Raw genomic sequence first — 21121 nt, 5'->3', positions numbered from 1 at the left:
TCAGCAATGTAAATGTAAAACGCCTGCAGAACAATTTTGCAACGCTGGAACAATTTTGCTAAAAACAGTAGAACGATAAATAAAACGACGACGCTGCACTTCCATTTGCGAAAGAATATAAAAACTGCATATTTAAAAAAATGTGATACACGGCAGAGAAATGTTTCATAATAAATTCTGCTTATGGTGAAATAGTAAATGTGAATTATGTTATGCAATTTGGAATGAATTTTAAAATTCTTCAGTATCATATCCATTTGACTGCAGTTAATCACGCGCATATTTGTTCTCTTGATTTATGAAAATAAATACCTCTCTTTGATAGAAAATTATAAACGTGAATATTTTTTCGTAATGTGCAAAATATTTTTTACATCAGATTAAGCGCTTTTATATTACGTTGCTTAATAACCGTCAACTTTTGAATAACTGCATTTTATACATATCATTTTATATGAAAGATTATTGTCATTGTAGTCTGCATACCAAGCTTCTTTCTCGAATGTAAGACATTTATTTCGTGCTCAAATTTCCATCCATTATATTTCCCTACCGAAAGGAGCATTCTCTGCCGAAATATCTTGGTTTATTAAATGAAAATATTCAAATGATATTTCTTAGTTGGCTGCTCCCTCGCGCCCGCGCCGCGCCGCGCCGGCGCCGCGGCGTGGCGCGGTAATATCGCCGGAGTTTGGAGCTTACAAGTTTCCGCACTATAATATAACGATACCATTGCACGTTAAGTTTACACCAACAGTCGAATAAGATTGCCATAAGCTAAGGATTCTGGACTACGATATCACTGCGCGGTAGTGCTAATCTTTACATGAATCCTCGTGTGAACTTATCTTTAGAGAGTACACGCAAAGTGTCTTAACTCATCTCGTAATATTTATTTTTTCCATCGTATTTCTGTATTTGATTAAATCTTGTCTCGTTCTAAATCTAAAATTTAATCCATTGGCATTTGTTGTCACTCAAGATTTCTTATTAAGATTTAACAAGGGCTTATCATATATTTTGTCAAGATACATGTAATTATATATAATCAAACCCACTTTAAACGATTTATAATTTTATTTGCCGTGCGAAAAATTGAATTAGAATACGCACATATATAAAATTATTATATATTATAGTATTATATATTACAAAATAAAATACGTATGTCAAAATACACCGTAAAATATTACAAATAGAAGCGTCACATTTCTGTCCTATTTATTCTATTTAATTTTTTATATCGTATGTTCTGATGTATATGTGTTTTAATATATATTTTACTATATCTATGTTTTTTTTACATATATATGTTCGAACTGTAGCTCGTTCAAAGCGAGTTTTAAATACATATTTATATTTGTACGTATCCTAATACTTTAAATGATTTTCGTGTTACACGACACATAAAACTATAAATAGAATTCCGTTCTGAATTCTGACACGAGTTATAAATCGCCTAACGTGAGCTTTAGTATAAAATGTACCGCAGTAATTGTTCTCTGCAGGAACAATCCTTATAATAAAATTTCCATCGAGTTATTGCGACCTGTTAAGCTACATTTCCATAGCGTCCGAATGAAATTTCTCAGAACGATTTCCCCTTCTCCTGAGTTTTCGAATATCTCCGTTACCGGAGCTTGGGTTCTGGGATATCGCGGAAGTAATATTTATGGGTTCGTATAATCCACGGGATTCCCCGGCGCGGCGCGCAGCGAATCGGAGGGATTCGCGTCGCGCTCGGGAGTACGAGTCAATTCGTGCAGCCTTTGAAGAGTCTTAAGCGGTTGTCGCGTTAATCGGATAGAGAAATTTCCGCGGCCACGCGGACGTAGTGTTGGGAGCGAGCGAGCGGGCAAGCGAACGAACGATTTCGTGCTCTTGGCTGCGTTTCAAAGCCGTTTCGTGGCCCTCGAGGGCCGTTGCAGTCGAGGACCCGCAGCCGATTAACCTAAATCCCCGCCATCCTTTTTGCAATTCACGCGAGCCGCGATGGGAAAGCGAGATTCGCGTTTCCGCGCTCACCCGATCGAAAGAAACTGATAATGGGCGTGGCGCGAGGAACGATTTTCTTCTATCTCGCGGGAGCAATCAGCTCGCAACTCTTGTAAAGGTAAACTCGTGTGAACACTTCGTGTTCGCTAATAATACGGACGCTTTATTGAAAATTATCATGTCCACATCGTGTAACTGTAAAAACGTGATCGGAGTAATTAGTAATACATTTTTTTTATACTTAGCATACTTCAGAAGCTCATATTTCAGTTGAAAACGATATCTGATCAATGTTAGCAACACAGTTACATTACACGAGAATTAATAATAATAATAATAATCAAATCTTGAAACTTATCTTTGTCAGTAAATAATGAAAATGATTTTTACTCGATCTAACTGGCCACATTTATCAATTGTAACATTCATGACGTTTCGACCATTGGTTGTGGTCCTTCTCAAGTGTGAAAATCTAAGTCATAAAATGAAATTCGCAATATAATGATTCACATAATAATAACAATGCATTAATAATATAAAAATTGTGTCCATTATTGAATCATGCGCAATCATGAAAGTGTGCAATCATAGATTCATTGACTTATAGCTGCATGTGTGTGAGTTTGTTACAGTTATCATAATTGTCTTTGGATGGAGAGATCTAAGATTCAAATTAAATGTGTATTAGCGATTACTTTAAAAACAAAGACCATAAAGATTGTCGCATTTTTGCGCACGACAAAATACGACGACGAAGGAAGAAGGAACAAGTAAGAGCGGCTAATTGCTAAAGTTCGACGAACGTCCGTGCTCTCTTTGTTCCGTTGTAGCGCTTTTGCGTAACGATTTCTCCAAGGGTTCGAACCGAGCGATATATACAAAGCGCGTGAAGGAAAAAAACTATGGATTATCTCATTCGGCCGGAATGGAAAAGTTCGTCCAACTTCTCCTCCGCGGGTCAGTGTTTTTAAAATGGATTAACTCGCCGATTGAGCGAATCGAGAACGCATCAGCGCTGCAGCGTCGAGGAACAGTACACAGCAGATCGATAAGCGGATTCTATTTATCTTGTTCCTTGTAGGAACATAAAGCGCGCAGATAAGACGGACGGAGTGAAATACGTAATTACCTTTGGGACAGTATGATGGGCACTATTTTTCATACGCCATAAAAACTCGATGCAATTTGTATTATCTGGTGCCGCTTGAGACGTATCGTATATTTATGTTTAATTCCGCTATATATCTAAAGCGTTAAACTTGTTTTATAGATGATCTACATGTAATTTACGTTAGAATAAAATTCAGAATAGAATTATGTTTATAACTTTATGTGCTGCACAATCAAATTGGCAAAATGTGTCTTTAAAAAATTTGAAGAGTGAAAATACACATATAATATTAAAATAAAATACACACACACACACACACATACTGAAAAATACGTGATACATAAAATTATAAATAGAATTTTATCCTGAATTCTAAAATTAGTTTAATTAACAATAAATTCAAGAATAAATTAATTACACAAACTACTCTACGAAATCATTCGATGCAAAGCTTGGTATAATAATAAATCGGTTAACATAAAGATTGTCAAAGATTCGGTAATACAAACATTTAACATTTTATACTTTTGTATTTACGAAGACAAAAACTGTGTAACATTAATTAATCGTATCAGTGAGCGATTATATCAATTTTTCGTTTTCTATTTGAAAATTACATCGGTAACGAAAAACTACACACTCTATAGCACTTTCCGGAAAATTCTACCCCTATTTTATATACTTGTGGTAAAAATTCAGTCCAATAGTTTTTAAGTTAAAAACGCACAAACATACACCACCCGTAAGGATTTTATATATTAGTATAGATAGACCGAATTTGTATTAAAACCATATAAAATAGGGGTAGAAGTTTCCGGGGAGTGCTATAGAGTGTATAGTTTTTAGTTATCTATTTTCTGGAAACTGATTTTTTTAATTTTTTTAATTTCACCACCCATAAAAATTAAAAAAATCGGTTTCCAGAAAATAGATAACGAAAAACTACACACTCTATAGCACTTTCCGGAAAATTCTACCCCTATTTTATATACTTGTGGTAAAAATTCGGTCCAATAGTTTTTAAGTTAAAAACGCACAAACATACACCACCCGTAAGAATTTTATATAATAGTATAGATTTAATATTATTTAATATTACACAATATATGCGCTAGAAGATAAATGCGATTTATTAATCTCTAGTCGGCTCGTAACAATCAAATACTATGGACGGTGCACAATCGTACCACGATTGATTGCGGTGCTATTGGCAATTTTCAGGTGGAATCTGATAGCTCGCCGTGGTATTCGAATGGACTAAAGGCAGCTCTGGCTCTCTCTCTCTCTTCGATTTTACATAATTGTATAAAATATGTACGGCTATTATAAAATATATATCGCATACGGGATTTAAGATGGAGATGGAGTGACACCGAGGTGAAAAGCTTGTTCGGTTCAACTGATTTAATTTCGTTCGTCTCACGGTTTACGCCGTTCCTGTCCAAAGGTAGCTTCGCAAACTTCAAAGGCCGTTTCGGCGGCCGCTAATAATTCATATGTAGCCATGTGCGAGGAAAAGTGGCGAATTATTCCGGCTGGAGAGTAACGGAATTACAAAGCGAGCGGTTATGCATTCGCGCAAATGCATGCGGTTACCGGTTCCGTGCGCGCGCGCGAGAGAGAGATGCAGTTGTCAGTAGACGCCTACATTTTGTTAATGAACGCGGTGCACACGGAAAGCCAGCCTTGTTGCACTTGGCAAACTGCGACTAGCTACGAGTCGGACATTTATTTCTCTCGCATATCGTATCTGCGCGCATCGCGGCACCGTTTATTGCGACAACGCGTATAATATTATCTGCAGAACGAGCAGACGTCTAATGGCGTCCAGTGAACATATAAGTTGTCTTTAAAATTTTAGGTACCTATGCACGCCTATGAGATTCAACGTTAATGACATATTCATACGTCATAAGGAGCTTAAGAGAAATTTCATATGTTTGTGCATTGCGTTTATATAATTGCAAAAAAAGATAACAGTTTATATTTCCTGTTATTTTGTAGCATTAACCTTGGGTCCTCGCCCGTTGCAACATTGCATATTTGTCTCTATCTCATCCTGTGTGGTGTAGCCCGTATAAAAACAGTTCGTTAAAGCCCGTCGCATTTCCAGAATAAATATGTGGGTTGTATCCCACGGTGTATTTACTACAGCAATTTATTAGATATACAAATACAAATAGCGGAAATTACGAGGTGGCGTATATCGATATCGCAGTGGAATAGAAATATAAACTGAATATCGGATTATGAATAGCGCGATTAATCATACGTATCATCTAAATAAATAAATAAATATTTGTAACAAATATTGCGCACGTATTGGTGCGTATATGTGGAGCTGACACGTCGTGTAGCGAAATTCTTTATTTTTTCTAAGCTGATAAATCTTAGGATATGTCGTCTGTAGAAACGATCGCGGTTTTATGGCGGCATCCTTTGAGACGTAGGTTAATACACTTACGACGCGTTATAAAACTCTTTACGACAACAATATTCTCTCTCAAATGGTGGGTACGCGTTCTATTTTCCGCGCGCGACCGATCCGCGGTAAGGCGACTTTTCGGGTTGCACCTCCTCTCTCTTTCTCCCGCTCTTTTTTTTAGCATTTTCCGCCCGTTTTTCAGCTTTATCCGGCAATTCGATAAATTTAACAACGGTAAAAGCCGGAATTCGCCGCAGTTTTTCTATTTGTCGGCAAATTCGCCCGGTCTCCGAGCAACCAGACTGCGCAGGTGTATATTTTATTTACTGGGTAGATTCTACAATGCCCTTCTATACCATGCATAGACTAGAAATTAGACAATAAGGTATTCGTGAAACGACGTAATATTACGTTAACCAAAATTACGCAGAGTAGAATAAATTTGTTATTTTTTAATAACTTTATTATAAGATTAAGATATGACATTAGAATTGCATAATTTACACACACATACACATTTCTTTTTCGAAGAAAATAAAGAACAATGCATATTGGAACGAGGTATTTTTTGTATCTTTTACAATCAAAAAGATTGTATTGTAATGTTCTTATTCGATACAATATTAAATGTAGGTACGTAATATCACTTTATATTGAAAATTTTATGCAGTAAAATTTAAATAAGTCAGATAATACATACATACACATAAAAATTATTTTTTGATGATGAAACAGACTGTGACTATGACTATAAGCTATAATAGAATGTAATAAAAAAAAGAGATTATCTATATATTTTATTAACATTAGATATATATTTTAATGCTACAGTTTTATTAGCAATTAATTATTAAAAACGAGTATGATTAAAATCTAAAAAAGTTAAAAACAGACAGTTGTTTAAACAAAACGAAGGCAACTGTCGGTGAAATTGTGTGAATCGCGCTGCACCGCGATTTTTAACCCGTTCCACTCTACTAAACATTTCGTATGAGGGCCGATAAAACAGCGCAGCAGTGAAGAGACCACGTGACAGCTTCATAAAGCAGTGGACTATTTGTTAGACGTAGTCCGCAGGAATAAAGTAGGACGTTAGGTCGTACATCCGTCGTCTGAGAGAAATTTTATTTGCGATTCATCGTGCCGGGTTCACGACGGCCGCTAAAAATTCGAAAAAATTACGTTGGTCTTCCGATCGATTTTTCCCGAAAATTAGACGTAATTCTCCGACGTTCTTTCCGATTCATTGCGGCCGCCGATGACAACCGAGTCACTCCTAATCATTTTTTCAGTTGTCGCGAAACATCACGGTCCCGCGTGTACCCCGTTACACCCGCGATACGTTAAAACGCGACGCAACGAGTATCCATCCGATACTCGATGATTCTGTTTTTCATAGAGCTCGTAATTTCATAACAGCGCGCACCGCAGCTTTTATTTTCGTAAGGACTCTTTCGTCAGACTCGCCCCCTCCCTCTCCCTCTCTTGTCGGCCAACGAAAGACTCCTCATATCTCGCGCGATCATTTTTGCTGCGAAATAACGCGTCGCCGCGCGTGTGTTTTCATTTCTCGTTGCCGATGCTTTCTCGCGCGAACCGTACAGCTGTTTACAGCGGCAATTTGTTCGGGGTGACGTTCGGCGCGTGTTATACGTGCCATTTATTTTCGCGAAGCGCGGCCCGCCGCACTTCCTGTCGCGATTCTACTCCGGTAGTCCCACAGAAATGGACGTCACCGTGCAATTAGAGGGAAGCAGCGATACTTTGTGATCGCGCCCGGTCTATTTTGCACCTACGAATTTTTTTTTGATCCATTTGGTTTGAATCGAAGTTTTATAATTGTCTTTGTCGCGCGTGTAAAAAAAGCTAGTTTGCTCTCGAAAACTCATCTTGAAAGTTACATATAAAATGTACAAGTTACACGACTACGTGCGTGCACACATGTCGCATGCAAGGTGTGTTAAAAAAAATTAATCTGCCTTGCGAAGAATCAAGAGAAACCAACCAGGAAATAAATATTTACGTAATGTGTATATGAATTCTTCTGTATGTTCTTCTTATAATTAGTTTTGCCTTTTCTCTGCGCGTAAAAGTATATGCAAAAAATGCTTGTGTACTTTCTCAGAGAAAGCGTACGATATTATAATTTTTTTTCGTAATACTTTTTATCTTTAATAACAATGGCATAAAAATATAAAGTTACTACATATTTTAATATTTCGCTGGACGGTTTATAACGCAAAGCCGTAGTTTTAATAAGAACGCTAAATTAAAAAAAAGAATGATGAAAAATTATTAAATGCGCGTTAAAATATATTATGAATAAGAGTAAAATTTACCTTAATAAAATATGTGTTAGATCAAATAACAGAATTACATATTGAAATCTGTTGTAAAGTATAATGTATCCCGTATTTCTGTAAAGTATTATGTATCCCGGCGTTTTGTCATGTTTTATTAGAAAAGAAATATAAAAACCTAAATTTTAGATAATCTATAACTTTAATTTTAGGATCTTTATATTTAGAAACTGTAATTTTATGACTTATGAAATTATGAGTATCTTGATGTAGATTTTATACACACATATGTACATATTCTGATTCTTCGATAATTCGATGCATGCGATGATTGTCGCGCGATGCTATAGCGTCGATATCGATCAAAGAATATTTATGATTTCGTAAGAGCCCAAGTATTCTTCCTTTAATTGATTTGACTGCGTCATTTTGTCTAGCCTATAAAGTAACTTACGGTCGATCCTCAGAGCGTGGTCAGCAACCTACATTTCATGTATTCTCCCATTGGTATTTTAGATATTATCTGCGAATTTTGTGTAAGTATGTGTTGCAAACTAGCACGTGAACTATCACGCGAGCCTAACTCGCAAGCTCGTTCCCCTTCGAACTACGTTTCACCCCATTCTCTTTTTACCTCTGACCTCGGCCTGAACTTCGAGCACCCGGATTACGCGTTCTTATTTTATCGGGCAACCCTGAATTTCGTGCACGTGACGAGCGATCGTTCGTCATATTCTCTATTCACGTGCATATAGGTACGTATATATTCGTACCGGTAGCTTTCGTACCGTATCAATCGAACTGCATTTTGGCGCAAAACGCCACTTACCCTTGATTTCGTGACGATGCGAAAATAACGACCTTCAACGAGTCCATATGTTTGCGTGTGTCCCATTATATCCAAAAATAAGATTTAAGCAGCGTATATAGGTGGATGTGAAATTGACCTTTTCTAACATGTCAACTTTCTTATTTTCAGGATGACCCCCGCATAATGAAAGTTGGAGACAAGAAACGTTGGATACACGACCCGAATAGTAAGTGACATATTGTCAAAAATATCTGCATGAATTTAATAATCTTGGATGCATAATATTGGAGGAACTTGTGTAAATATATCTTCTTGAATTATTTTTTCATATAGCTGGAGCTTAGCTTTTTTATTCTATTTTTATTTAAAAATAAATAAATTTAGATAAAAAGTAAACTTTTATCTGAAAATAATATAAAGTAGAGAAAACGTTTTTAAATCGTCTGATACAATATCAATCGTCATATAAAATAATTTAAGAGATTTTCTTTGAGAATATCTAAATATGGATAACTAAAGATCAAATCTGTTTAATAAATGCCTCTGTCAATAATACGAAGGTTTTGCGTGAAACCTAATCAGACTTTGTCTCGTGTATTTCAATCGTATGACAGGTAAATGGAACATTTAACGGGCTATATTTATCGCATCGCGCGAAGTTCGCATGGATAATTGGCATTGTCGCCGGTTCGCCGATCGAATTGCGTTATGGCGCGTCAAATGAATTTCACGCGGCATGTATCCCCTCGAGCGCAAATCGTCGAGCGCGATGTCATCGCCCGCCTTTCGAATGCCTCGCGATTTTTCACCCCCGCCGGGTGATGCACGCTCGCGAACTTTTCGCGCCGCGCCGGGAGGATCGTAAAGCCGGATATACGTACGACCGGTATGAATTCGAATGGAATCTCTCCCCCCCCCCCCCCGTCAGCTGGTTCGCTCGGCGAAATGTGATATTTATCACGAGCGTTGCCGCTAAATTCCCTAGAAAATTCCAAATATTATATATACTTCACGTACGCGTTGCACGCGGTCGGATGTATCGTGAAAATCTGGAGTAAAAGTCGGAACGATAGACGGTTGTGAAAATGACACGAACATACCCGACAAGAATATCACGCTGCGCGCGAATGATGTACCCGAACAAATATTATATTTATATCTTTTTCTTATAAATATTACATAGAATTTCGAGATGGAATTCTTGAATTTAGCGCGTCAAGAATATTATTCGTTCTATGTTATCGAATGTATTATTATAATATATACATGCATATATAGTTAGAAACCGTGAAACCGTGAAATGAAAATTAGAATTGCTTTTCCTGTTACATTTGTTTAATATTAAGTAAACTTTGAAAGATAAATATGTAGATTGTACTTGAAAAAAAATGTGATAAAAAATAACCAAGTTAGATGACGTTCATGAATTTAAAGTTGCGAATAAAAGTTAATAATAATGCATGCGGACATCGAAATCCACTGATGAGTAAATGAAAGAGAATTGCGTCGAACGGATTTAATGCCAGTAGTAAAAAAGATCGTATTTACATGTCGTCTTTTTAAACGTTTCCAATTTGAATAGCGCCGTGCGTCGTTTAAAATATTGCTGAATTCACTTCGTTAAAGATTTGTATATAAAAAAACATTATATGGTGCTCCGTGGGCAGAACGGATTTATTAATAAAAAATATAATCCTATTGTAATGCAGATATATGCTGAGAAAAATGGAGGATAAATTTATAGAGGATGGACGCAGTTGGGTGCAGTTTATCCCGGTTTTTACTGCAACGTTACTTCGCAGTTTCCTTTTGTTTTTCTTTTCCTCTCAGCTCTTTTCTAATTGGCTGTGACGCATCGTGTATCATTCATGTGCTTTTGATTCTTTACTGTGTGTATCTCTATACCTGCATCTGCACGTTTAACTATAATTGCATCTCCTAAAGCATCTCAGTGAAGCCAGCGTCTTATTTTCAGAATTTTTACATAATTGTTTGATTAATTCTATAACGGAAACGTGAAATAGGCATCCCAGTACCTTTGGGCAAAACTCTTTTCTTAACAGAAACTTTAGAGCTTTTTAAGAAGAACTAGAACTCTCTCAATTATATCGAAATGGAAATGTAGTTCTGGAAATGTAGTTTTAGAATGCTAATTTTCCCTGTTGAATAAAGCAGTAAGTTTGCTATTGATATATGCGGTGGGCTTCCAGAAAAATTGTAAACTAATTTTGCATATTCCTTTATGTTTTAAAATTGGTTTAGAATTGGTCTAAATGCTGCATTGTGCATATTTATTAATATGTACATAATTATAATTGAGATATTATATATTACACTATACAATATAAAGCGCACGCTATACACAGCATGACGTGAAACTATTGATACGATCGCCAATGCTCGTCATAATCAAGTGAATAATTCCGTTTACCATAATTAATAATGAGCGAATATTATGTATGAATGTTATATCGTCGACTTCAATCTATTCATGAAGATCTAATTAAAAACGCACCTTGTTCTCGAAAATGTTTTTTATTTTAAATTTGAAGGTAAATAGATCAGAGTTATTTTATAAAAAATAATTTTCAAGTAATTCTTCCTCAAATGAAAGCGATTTCGCGATTGCTCACATTTTAATACCAGAGAATCTCCATCAATTATCGTATGAAAAAAGATCGTATGAAAAAAGAAGAAAGAAAATGTAAATGAATATAAAAAGGCTCAAAGATTAAAAATCAATAAAATGAAATTAACGGGCTTAGAACCATAGGTGTTCGTGTCGATATTCACATATTCACATATGTATTTAATATAGATCGACTGAAACGTTTGTTATTCAGACCATCTTCAGTGCAGTTTCGAAAAGTTTTACATAGTTACAATTAAAGATCACAAATTACAAAAGTACGTAAAACGCATTATTCGCAGTCTAACGCATAAAAAGCAAAGGTTCCCTCCGTGTGGGCATGTCAAAAATTAAAAGTGAAAATTGTGATACATGCCTTCTTATATAACAAGACATGTCGTAAGCTGTCACTGTTGTTAATAACGGTTTAGGCACGTATAGAAGAATGTAAATGTGTAAAACAAGTCGTTATGAGACAGTTTTGGTAGCAACATGACGTTATTTACCAACGACGTCGGTTGAGTATTAGTAAAGTCGCCGCTTCTTAACAATTTTTCAGATAAGGATACGTTAAACTTGATGCGCATCTCCATTTTTTCCAATTTTCTTTCTCCGAACTACTAGCACGCGTGCGTTATAGCAAATTTTCAGGTAAAGTCGCGCTATGAAGGTCGTTGTAACGACGATAGGTTTCATTTCACACCTCTTAACGCGAAATAGTTTAAGGTTCGGCGGAAGCTGAACGACGGAAAGGATAAAACGAGTCGGGTCACGTATTTAATACCCCTTCCCACGGGATCCTCTCCCGTACTCGATTTTGCGATGTTATCCGCATTGATCGCCGTTTTCCTTCGGGCGACGAGACAGGTAGTACACGTTGCATCTTTAATTCTCAGGAGTTGATCGATGTTCCATCGGCTGCGTGTGATCGTTTTCTTTAAGAATAGCACAACTTTCCCTTGTTATTGAGATGGCACCATGCGCGGAATTTTGTATAGGTGGTATTTCCGTATCGCATGCATATATGATTATTTGTTATGAATTTTTATGACAAATTTAAAGGTTGAAAACATTTTTATGCGGTGCTTGTGTTAATATGTATAAAGACTAAGTTTCTTTAAAAAATTCTAGCTAACACAAATATATAACGCATATTTTAAAATAAATTTGTAATTAGTGAATATAAAGTTTTATTGTTTGCGAGTAAAAATTACATGGTTTAGCTTTTCGCATAAAGACACTTTTTCTGGAAGATATAAATTCAATTATGAACCCATAAAGGTTTCTTGTAAATCTTTCAAAATTTCAAAAATTGGAAAATAAAGATATTACAAATATATGTATATAAAACGTCGTAAAACGTTTGATTTTAATATCAAATACAAGAATGTTAATAAATTTAGATTGAAGATTTTGTTAAAGAAAATTTCAGAACAGGACATTATTATATTTTTCTACTTTTTAGTATTTAATGTTAAGTATTATGGAAGCAAATTAAATTATTTCATGATATTAGGTTTTGTGGAACGATAGAGAAATTATTCGAGAGAGGCAAAAGAAACAATATCTCGGCTTCGCCGTGTACAAATTGCGATAAATTATACCAAGCGACGATGTACATGATTACGCGTTATTTATACGTCTTAATTATGCAGTATTTATAATGCCGAGCTCGATGAAATAGCCGTTCACGACGATCGCGCGAACCGGCATGCGCGGCGGCAGGCACAAATTGATGTTTCAACATGCGATTGCGTGTAATTGGACTTGACTGTAATAATAACGTGATCTTACACGATAATGCGTATACTGCAAACACCTAATTATTATCTGATAATGTGTATCATAGAGCGAGGGGAGGGTGCAGTTATCGGGTAATTTCTGCATCGATTTATATCTTAACTCATGTACCGTTGAATCCACCGCAGTTATGTACAGCTAGAGATCGCTTGCTCGAACGATCCTTAATTTTTTTTTTACGCAAAAAGTAACATATTTCTCCTGTGAGAAATCGCATCAACATATCGTGTTAAGATACTGAATTGATACGTGAATTAAGTAATCACGATCGCAAAAGAAGCTCGTGCCTACGAAGGCGCGATTAATTATTAACGGGAAAATTTACAAAAATGCGCGCGTGTCGTTCTAGGCGATCTCTTTCAAGGGACGCTTCAGGATTTACGGGGCGCGCTTATTACGAAATTCCGACCGAGTTGCTGCAACATCAGCGCGCGACGAATCAATTTCCCCCTCGCGGCACGCGCCGCTTTAATCGTCGTACGATGATACGCATGTATCATTGTCGCGCACAGGACACAGTCATCGGAGCGCATGCAAATATGCGTTCGCACGCGCGACTCGACCGCGACGCGACGGTGCGTCGGGCCGGTGCGTCTCAGGACATCGCACGCGCGATTGCATCCGCCGGCCGACCGCGCCGCGCCGAATGCGAGCGACCCTGTCGCGCCGCGTTATCGTGCACAGCCATTTCGTTGTTCTCCACACCATTGACCCGCCGGCGACGCTATTAGCGTCGGCCGATCATTATTCCGTTCCCGAAATACACGCGGGTACGGATCGATCGATCGATCCCGCGCCGAGACGTCCGATTCGAGTAGCCGCTCTGCTATAGCCCGCCGGTTCCGAGGGCGCATTGTGTCGCGTAATCGCAATCGTATTGTAATGTACGCCGTATAATTCACGTTGTAATATCGCCGAGTCGCGCGCGCCGCCGCCCTCGGCACCGTACGATAGATACGCGATTTATGGTATCCGCGGATCCCTCGTGGCGACGGTGCTGGTAATAGATGGTGAGAGGATCAGCCGTCTCTCTCTTTCTCGCTCCCCTTCTCTCCCCCCCCCCCTCTTCCACGACGAGCGTCGAACGCCCTCGTAAATCCTGCTCGAGGCACAGAAAGAACTCCCGCGGCGGTCTCAAGGTAATTTAGGAGACTCGGGCTATTCGCCGGAGGAAGAAGGTAAACGAGGAACCGGAGGAGCTCCTACGCTTCTCCTTCCCTTCTCGTCTAGCCGAATTAACTGTATCAGCGATTACGATACGATAATAGCGAAAGTTAGCCGTTAACGCGACAATGCTGGCCGCCGTGCCGCACCGCGGCAAAGTGGATTTTCAACCATCTTTTATGAACTTTTGAAACAAAAATGGGCCACACCGCGGCGGCTGCGGCGCGGCGGCGACCAGAGGGAATAGCTCCGAGTAAATTAGCGCGCCCGTCGAGCGAACGAGCAAGCGAGCCAAGAAGTCTTGAGATCCGGTCCTTTCTGCAATTATAATATATTCCGTCCTCTCTCTCGTGCCACCTGACGTTCGTCATACTGCCGCCGCGCAAATCTTGTCCTCTTTTTCTTCTCTCTCTCTCTCTCTCCGCACTCCGCCCACTTATATATCTCTTTCTCGCTTTACCGTGTAATCAACGTTTGCAGCTGGGGAAACAAGGAACGTCTCCGGCTCTACGCAACTTCTGTTATACTTACACGCAAAACCGTCGTGCCGTTACTCGAGACGATTCACAGTTGTGTTCTCCTGTCTTCTCTTTTGCGAGGCAACTTTTTCTAACTATTCGAGAGAACTTTATCATTTTGTCGAGCATAACAGAGGACGACGTGAGGATCGCGTTACGTCCTTAACGCCTTCACCGCTAATACTTTACTATTTTTATTCGCGCGAGTATTCTCACATTGATGTTTCTGCTTTTTAATATAGAATTTCATTTTTCGCGACTCTTTGCCATGTGTTCCACTGCGTTTTTGACACGTAATATGGACAGGGAAATATGAACAAGAAAAGAAATTTTTTATTGCAGTCTTTTCAAAGAAACTTAAAGGTATTTTTTTAATGAAATAAAATACCTGTCAACTTGCGTAGACAGTAAAATGATTTATAATATTGAATATCGTATTTAAAAAATCCTGACTAACTTTTTTAATATTTTTGCGAGCACTTTTTCGACGTAATTATACAACGGCAATTCAGCCATATTGCCAGAAATACATACTCGCAGAATATTTCATAATCTAATAATACAGATCGTTAAATGTATGCAGCAGTCTTTCTTGCTTTTTTACATTTCAACAAAATTGTAGCTCCGCAAATTTTGCTAAAATTTTACATAGTACACGAAATATATTTGCTATTTTAAATATGGTATCCATATTCTGGAAATTTTGTGCAATCGCAGCGACCACGCTTTTTAATGTTTTTCTTTTCGAGACTTACGGGTATATCCTATTTTGCAATAATTCTCAATTTTAGTGGATCTTAACGTAAAGATTTATGGTAAACGTCAAAATTTGTTTGCGTGAATTCAAGAGACCTTCGTAACCGCGCGCAATCTTTTAACGAGAGACGCAGCCTCTCGCTCCACCTCGGAGTATCTTGAATATTTTTCTCAACCAGCTAGAAAGCCGCCCGCCATACGAAACTCTCGACCTTACTGCCGCGAAATCCGGAGTTACGCTCGGCGGATTGGTTCGATCCGGCTCAGAAGAACCGCTCGAATTACGGCCGGCGGATGCTTACCGAATACTCTCTTACGTCTGCTCTCCTCTTGTCGAAAACCGAATGTCTTCTCCGACGTGACGTCTATCCGCTTCACGGCTCGAAGTCTCGCGTGAAAACACTCCCGAGTCGCGTTTCTCGACAGCGTCTTTCTATCACGAGACGATCGAGGACCACGATGCGTAACACTCAGTCCATTAGATGGGATTCGCGACGATATGCCGGATTCAGCTTGAGCAAGCGAGCGCGAACAAACACGAATGATCAATTTGTTTCAATGAGCGCGAATTTACGTCGATGTTTGTTAGATTTTTTATCAGTGCATTAAAGAAAATGGAGCGTGCTGCATTAGTTCATGGCCATTCGTGATCGTTGTTTTCGCTTGCCAACTTGGTCTGGATGCGTTTTTGTAGTATGTGGGATCTTATCGCGCATCGTTCCAAACAATACGCAAGGAACGTGGCTGCGAGGGACGTAATGTCTTCGTCCTCCCTCGATCTACGAGAAAGTTTTCAGTTATACGCGACGAGCGGAAACGTGGCAGGTCTTGTACATATATGCGTATATTGTATATAGGGGAAGCTATATATGTATATTATAAGTATATATATTGTATGTATATATGTATATATATATGCACAGCAAACCTTCCCCTTTCTCATGTAATCCTGCGAAATTAAGCCGTCAGGAGACAGTCCAAGTCTTCTTAATTCATGTACGGTCGACTTTAATTTCGACCCGATGGAATTTCCCGTTTGCGCGATATTACTTCTACCGCGCCGGGAGACAAGCTTCACGTCATAGGAGAAACTTTTAATTGGATATTTTGAAATCTTTAACATGCGGAATAGAATGGGGGGTTCCCCTTTTATCTACTAAAGAGAAGACCGTTTTCTGTCTCGGCGCGCCGGTTGTTTTACACCACGGATGCTGTATGCTGGCTCAGTGAGAAGAAATATTGAGCGATTTTACGCGACATTGGCACGATACGAGATATTCCTAAATGCTTATGACTATATCGTGTAAAATGTTAAACTTAGATTTTTATAACTATATATTCTCGATGCAGTTTATACTTTTCAATCTTTGTGTAAATGATGAGTGTTAAATTTTTTAAAAAGATTTGGAGCGTTACGTGTGTCTTTTTAATAAAAAATACATAAATTGAAAGTAAGTTTTCATGTGCTTATAAAAATATTTATAATATAGTATATTTTACACTGAACCGAGATACGACAATAAACTTTTAAATAAGGTTTTAAAGACCATGTGCGCGCAAAGATCTTCGTAAATATTCATAATTCGTACGGAAGTGAATATTGCAAACGAACTTTCATGAGTTTATAATAGTATTCATAATGTTGTTTACGTCATAGCGATGTAATAATATAAGTAATATAATAATAAGCTTGCGAATGAACTTACAATTAATTACATAAAAGCGAAGTGACTAATTTGAATGTACCAAAGAGTTATTTCCATTTGGTAACTATGCACACGCGCATAGTTTAGTTAGTTTGAATCGCGCGATTATTTTAGCAATAATAACGATAATGTAACTATCGTGTCTGTACTACCCCTGAATTGTAATTATCATATTTCAAGCAAAATTTCAGTACAGTGTATTACATTTAATTAATTATTGTATGCTTGATACGATACCTCTTAATGTGAACCAGGTCAATTAATTGTCTTTAAAAAGTATATTATTTTTGGGACAAATAATGTTATGTTATATTATCATGTACGTATAAGGTTTATTTTTATTTCCTAAAAAAGAATATAAAATTATGCTTTATAAAACAGTTTAAATGTCAGAATTTGCAATATAATGTCTTTTGATTTCACAAACTCATTACATTGTAACTTTCTCTCTAACGAAATTCTCTCTTTACAGTTCTTTACAATATTGTATTATAGTGCAGCGCAAAAAAGCTGGCAACTTCAACTGGACATTAGCCAGTTTTTAACACGAAAACTCGCTTTTGTCGTCAAATGCTCATTTATTTCTTTCCGTTGTCGCGCATTTTCCAAATTGCAATGACTTTCTTATGCATTTGCAAATGGGAGCAAGCAACATGCGTATGACAATGTCAAGCAAGAAATAATTACTTTATTACGTAAACAGAGTATATGTTATTTTTTATCACAATTAATTTCTATTTTATATGTTGACTAGTTATATTTCTGCCAAGCTTGAATAAAAAGTAAAATAGTTTACAATCAGGGAAGAATTATATATTTATAAATGTCGCGAAATTTTAAGTTTTGAGATTGTTACAATGCGCAATCATCAGTCTTAAATTAATAGTTTGTGATTTTAAAATATTTACAATTTCCAAAAAAATATTTAGATACTACATATATAAACGAGATTTAGATTATGTAATAATTTTATTAATTATTTAGATAAATATATAAATGTAAATACTTGCAACTTGCAATGAAAAGTCATTATTGTTATTTTTTTAACTTAAATTTTGATAATAATTTAAATTATTATTGACCAATTTGAAATGAATAAAACTTTAGGAATATATGATGATAATTTATATCATATAGTTACAAAAATATATTTAAAGTCATACAAGTATGGGACATAAAGTTTACTTACGAAATAAAACTATTAAAGTAAGTAATATTTTCTTAAAAGGATGTTAAAGCTTTTCGAGGTAAAAAGTACGGTTATCAGGTGTAGTACACGCGGTCCTGCAAGCTGTGGCTCTACGCTAGCGTACTTGTTTTTTCGGTTGCCATATGTTAAAGAGCCGTAGGTTGAAGTGGGGTATCGTTTTATTGATTGCGAGGACTGCGGGCGAAGAGAAGACACCGGCGATGTGCTTGGTTCCGGGCGGGTTAATAGGGGAAGAGGAAGATCTGATTCGGCGATTGGATGCAGTAGATATATAGAAGTACGCTCCCTCGAACGACCAATATCGCTTGTCGGTGATTTCCAGACGAGTGAAAATGCTCAGAGCGCACACGGCGGATGTCCGACGTACATTCACGGCGAGTCTATGCATTTCATTTCGGTTCGCGGATAGAAAATCCATCTGATTAACGCAGCGATGCGACCGCGATCGGTCTCGTCATAATTATCACGACTTTCCTTTATTACAAGCGAATAAACCGTAACGACGAATTATCATCGCGCTCGTTTAGCTCAGAGAAGTAATTGTAAAACGCGGCGATTTTTATTTACTTATTCTTCTTCGAGATAAAACGCTCTTTTGATTTGTCACTGATGGAAAGAGGTCAGCGATCATCGATGTAATTAACTCGTGAATTCATAATGCTAGGTTTTGCAAAAATTCAAATAGAAGAGGAATGATTTTGATTATTTCAAATTGAATGTTTTCAAAAGATAGTCTTAAAATTTCTCCAAAAATTACTAGGAAAAGAAAATTTGTTTGAAGATATAGAAATTCTTTTCTATATTAGTCTATATTATAGAATACCACACTGAGAAAAAAAATTGTTAATCCCAAAAAATATTTAGTCCGATACGTTTAACTAAACATTTTAGTTAGTTAACTAAACATTAGTTGTTTCAACAATTTATTTAGTTTCTGTAATCAAGAATTAATTAATTCAACTAATGTTTGGTTAACTAACTAAAATGTTTAGTTGAACGTATCGGACAAAATATTTTTTAGGATTAACAAATTTTTTTTCTCAGTGCATTAAAAATCAATAATGCAATATCTTAAGAAAGGTCCAAGGTATTAAATTTGGATTATTCATGTAATTGATTCTTTCAGACATTTTTTATGATGAATAATATTCAAATAATGCCAAAAAAAGAATGACGAATGAAAGAAAAGTAGAAGAGATCTCCTGCTTTGAGAAGAGAGAATTATTCGACAAAACTAACAGTAAGACGAGATAAAGCAATATTGATTTTATCACGAAGTGATTGATTTCGACATTACATTAAAACGGATCCCATTTCTATAACTAGGTATTAAATTGGCGCAATAGAAGATAATTAATTTTTCTAAATTTTCAAATAACTGCAGTATAAAAGACATTTTATTTAAATTGAATCCGAGGATGGAAAGAATTGAAGTAAATTATTGACTAAGCTAGGGGGAACTACAATAGCAATATCATCAATAATCTAAATATATCTAAAGTAAAAAGGTAAAGAAACCTCAATAACCTCTAACACCCTTCTCTCCAAATCTTGTAAAACAATGTCAGCAATGATAATTGGGACAACATTTTGTTTGTTATATAGGTTCCGAAATGTATAAATTTGATTCTTCTATCTCTGTAGAATAATGAAGAATAGATCAAGTATATTGTTGTTTATAATATCAGAGTTTAAAATCAATTTTTATCTGTTTCAGGCGAGCTGTGTCGCCCACTCAACTGCAAGAAGAAGGAACTCTGCCTTTTGGAGGACACGTTCACGGCCGTCTGCGTCTCAAAGAAGGAGCTACACAAATCAGGGTAAGTATCGAATTTATTCATTTCCATAATTTTGAGCGAAATGATGTTTTAAGATAAGACGCTTACGGTCAGACTAATTAATGTTGTTAAGTGTTCTTTACTGCGAATGTTTGAATCTCTCCCCCTTTCCTTCTCTCTAATAAGTTATCAATATTTCTATAAGAAGAAATAAATATATAAAATTAAGGATAAAAATCTTGATATAGAGCAATATCAGAACCGCTAATTGTGATAAGACAATCCCTGAAAACTCCTAACGACGAAATTATGAAAATGAACGCAAATAATTAACATTGTATTATATAAACATGAGGATATGTATTTTAGAGATGTATTTCAGATTTTATTTAAGAAATTATTAATTTAATTTTTATCATCATACCTCAATAAGGATATGTAACGCGATACAATCTGACAAAGATAAGACAATCTGTTGGTATAAAATTTAAATGCAATACGTGCAATGCATTCGAATGTAGGTACTCGTACTACTAGCTTATTCAACATGATTTCTGATATTGCGTTTCGAAGTTTGCATTTAGTGTATTATTTACCTTTTATACGCTAAACTGAACTCTTTATCTAAATCTTCGGTTATATTTACTTGGCACCGATACCTAACCAATTTCTTGAAAGATTCTCGTGTGGTGCGTTCGGCCAAATTTGCTCGTTCCAAACAACGATAATGCGCAAATTGTCGGTCGATGTTTTACTCGCGGCTGGGTAGCGATCTTCCAAAATTCTTCCTCTCACTTTTCCCACGCCGATCTCGTAGCGCGTTAATTTTCGCGGGGCCGAATAATTGAAATTCTTGGCGTTTGTACGCCGCCGATGTTGGCATTAAGCAGCGCCGATATTAACGACGATATCGTATCG

General features: G+C 36.8%; 1 protein-coding gene across 1 annotated transcript in view; it reads left to right on the top strand.

Moving 5' to 3' along the window:
- Cow (Proteoglycan Cow) overlaps positions 1-21121 on the top strand; it is a 111074-nt gene that overhangs the window by 48463 nt on the left and 41490 nt on the right. The window contains exons 2-3 of the mRNA XM_071701945.1: positions 8811-8868; positions 20143-20245. Coding sequence (XP_071558046.1) covers positions 8811-8868; positions 20143-20245 — 161 coding nt within the window. The remainder of the gene's footprint in view (positions 1-8810; positions 8869-20142; positions 20246-21121) is intronic.

The sequence above is a fragment of the Temnothorax nylanderi genome, unplaced genomic scaffold (assembly GCF_030848795.1).
Source record: "Temnothorax nylanderi isolate EJ_2023f unplaced genomic scaffold, tnyl_v1.0 TNYL_tig0027_pilon, whole genome shotgun sequence".
In the NCBI taxonomy this organism is placed as follows: domain Eukaryota; kingdom Metazoa; phylum Arthropoda; class Insecta; order Hymenoptera; family Formicidae; genus Temnothorax; species Temnothorax nylanderi.
This window is presented reverse-complemented; position numbering and strand designations above follow the sequence as displayed.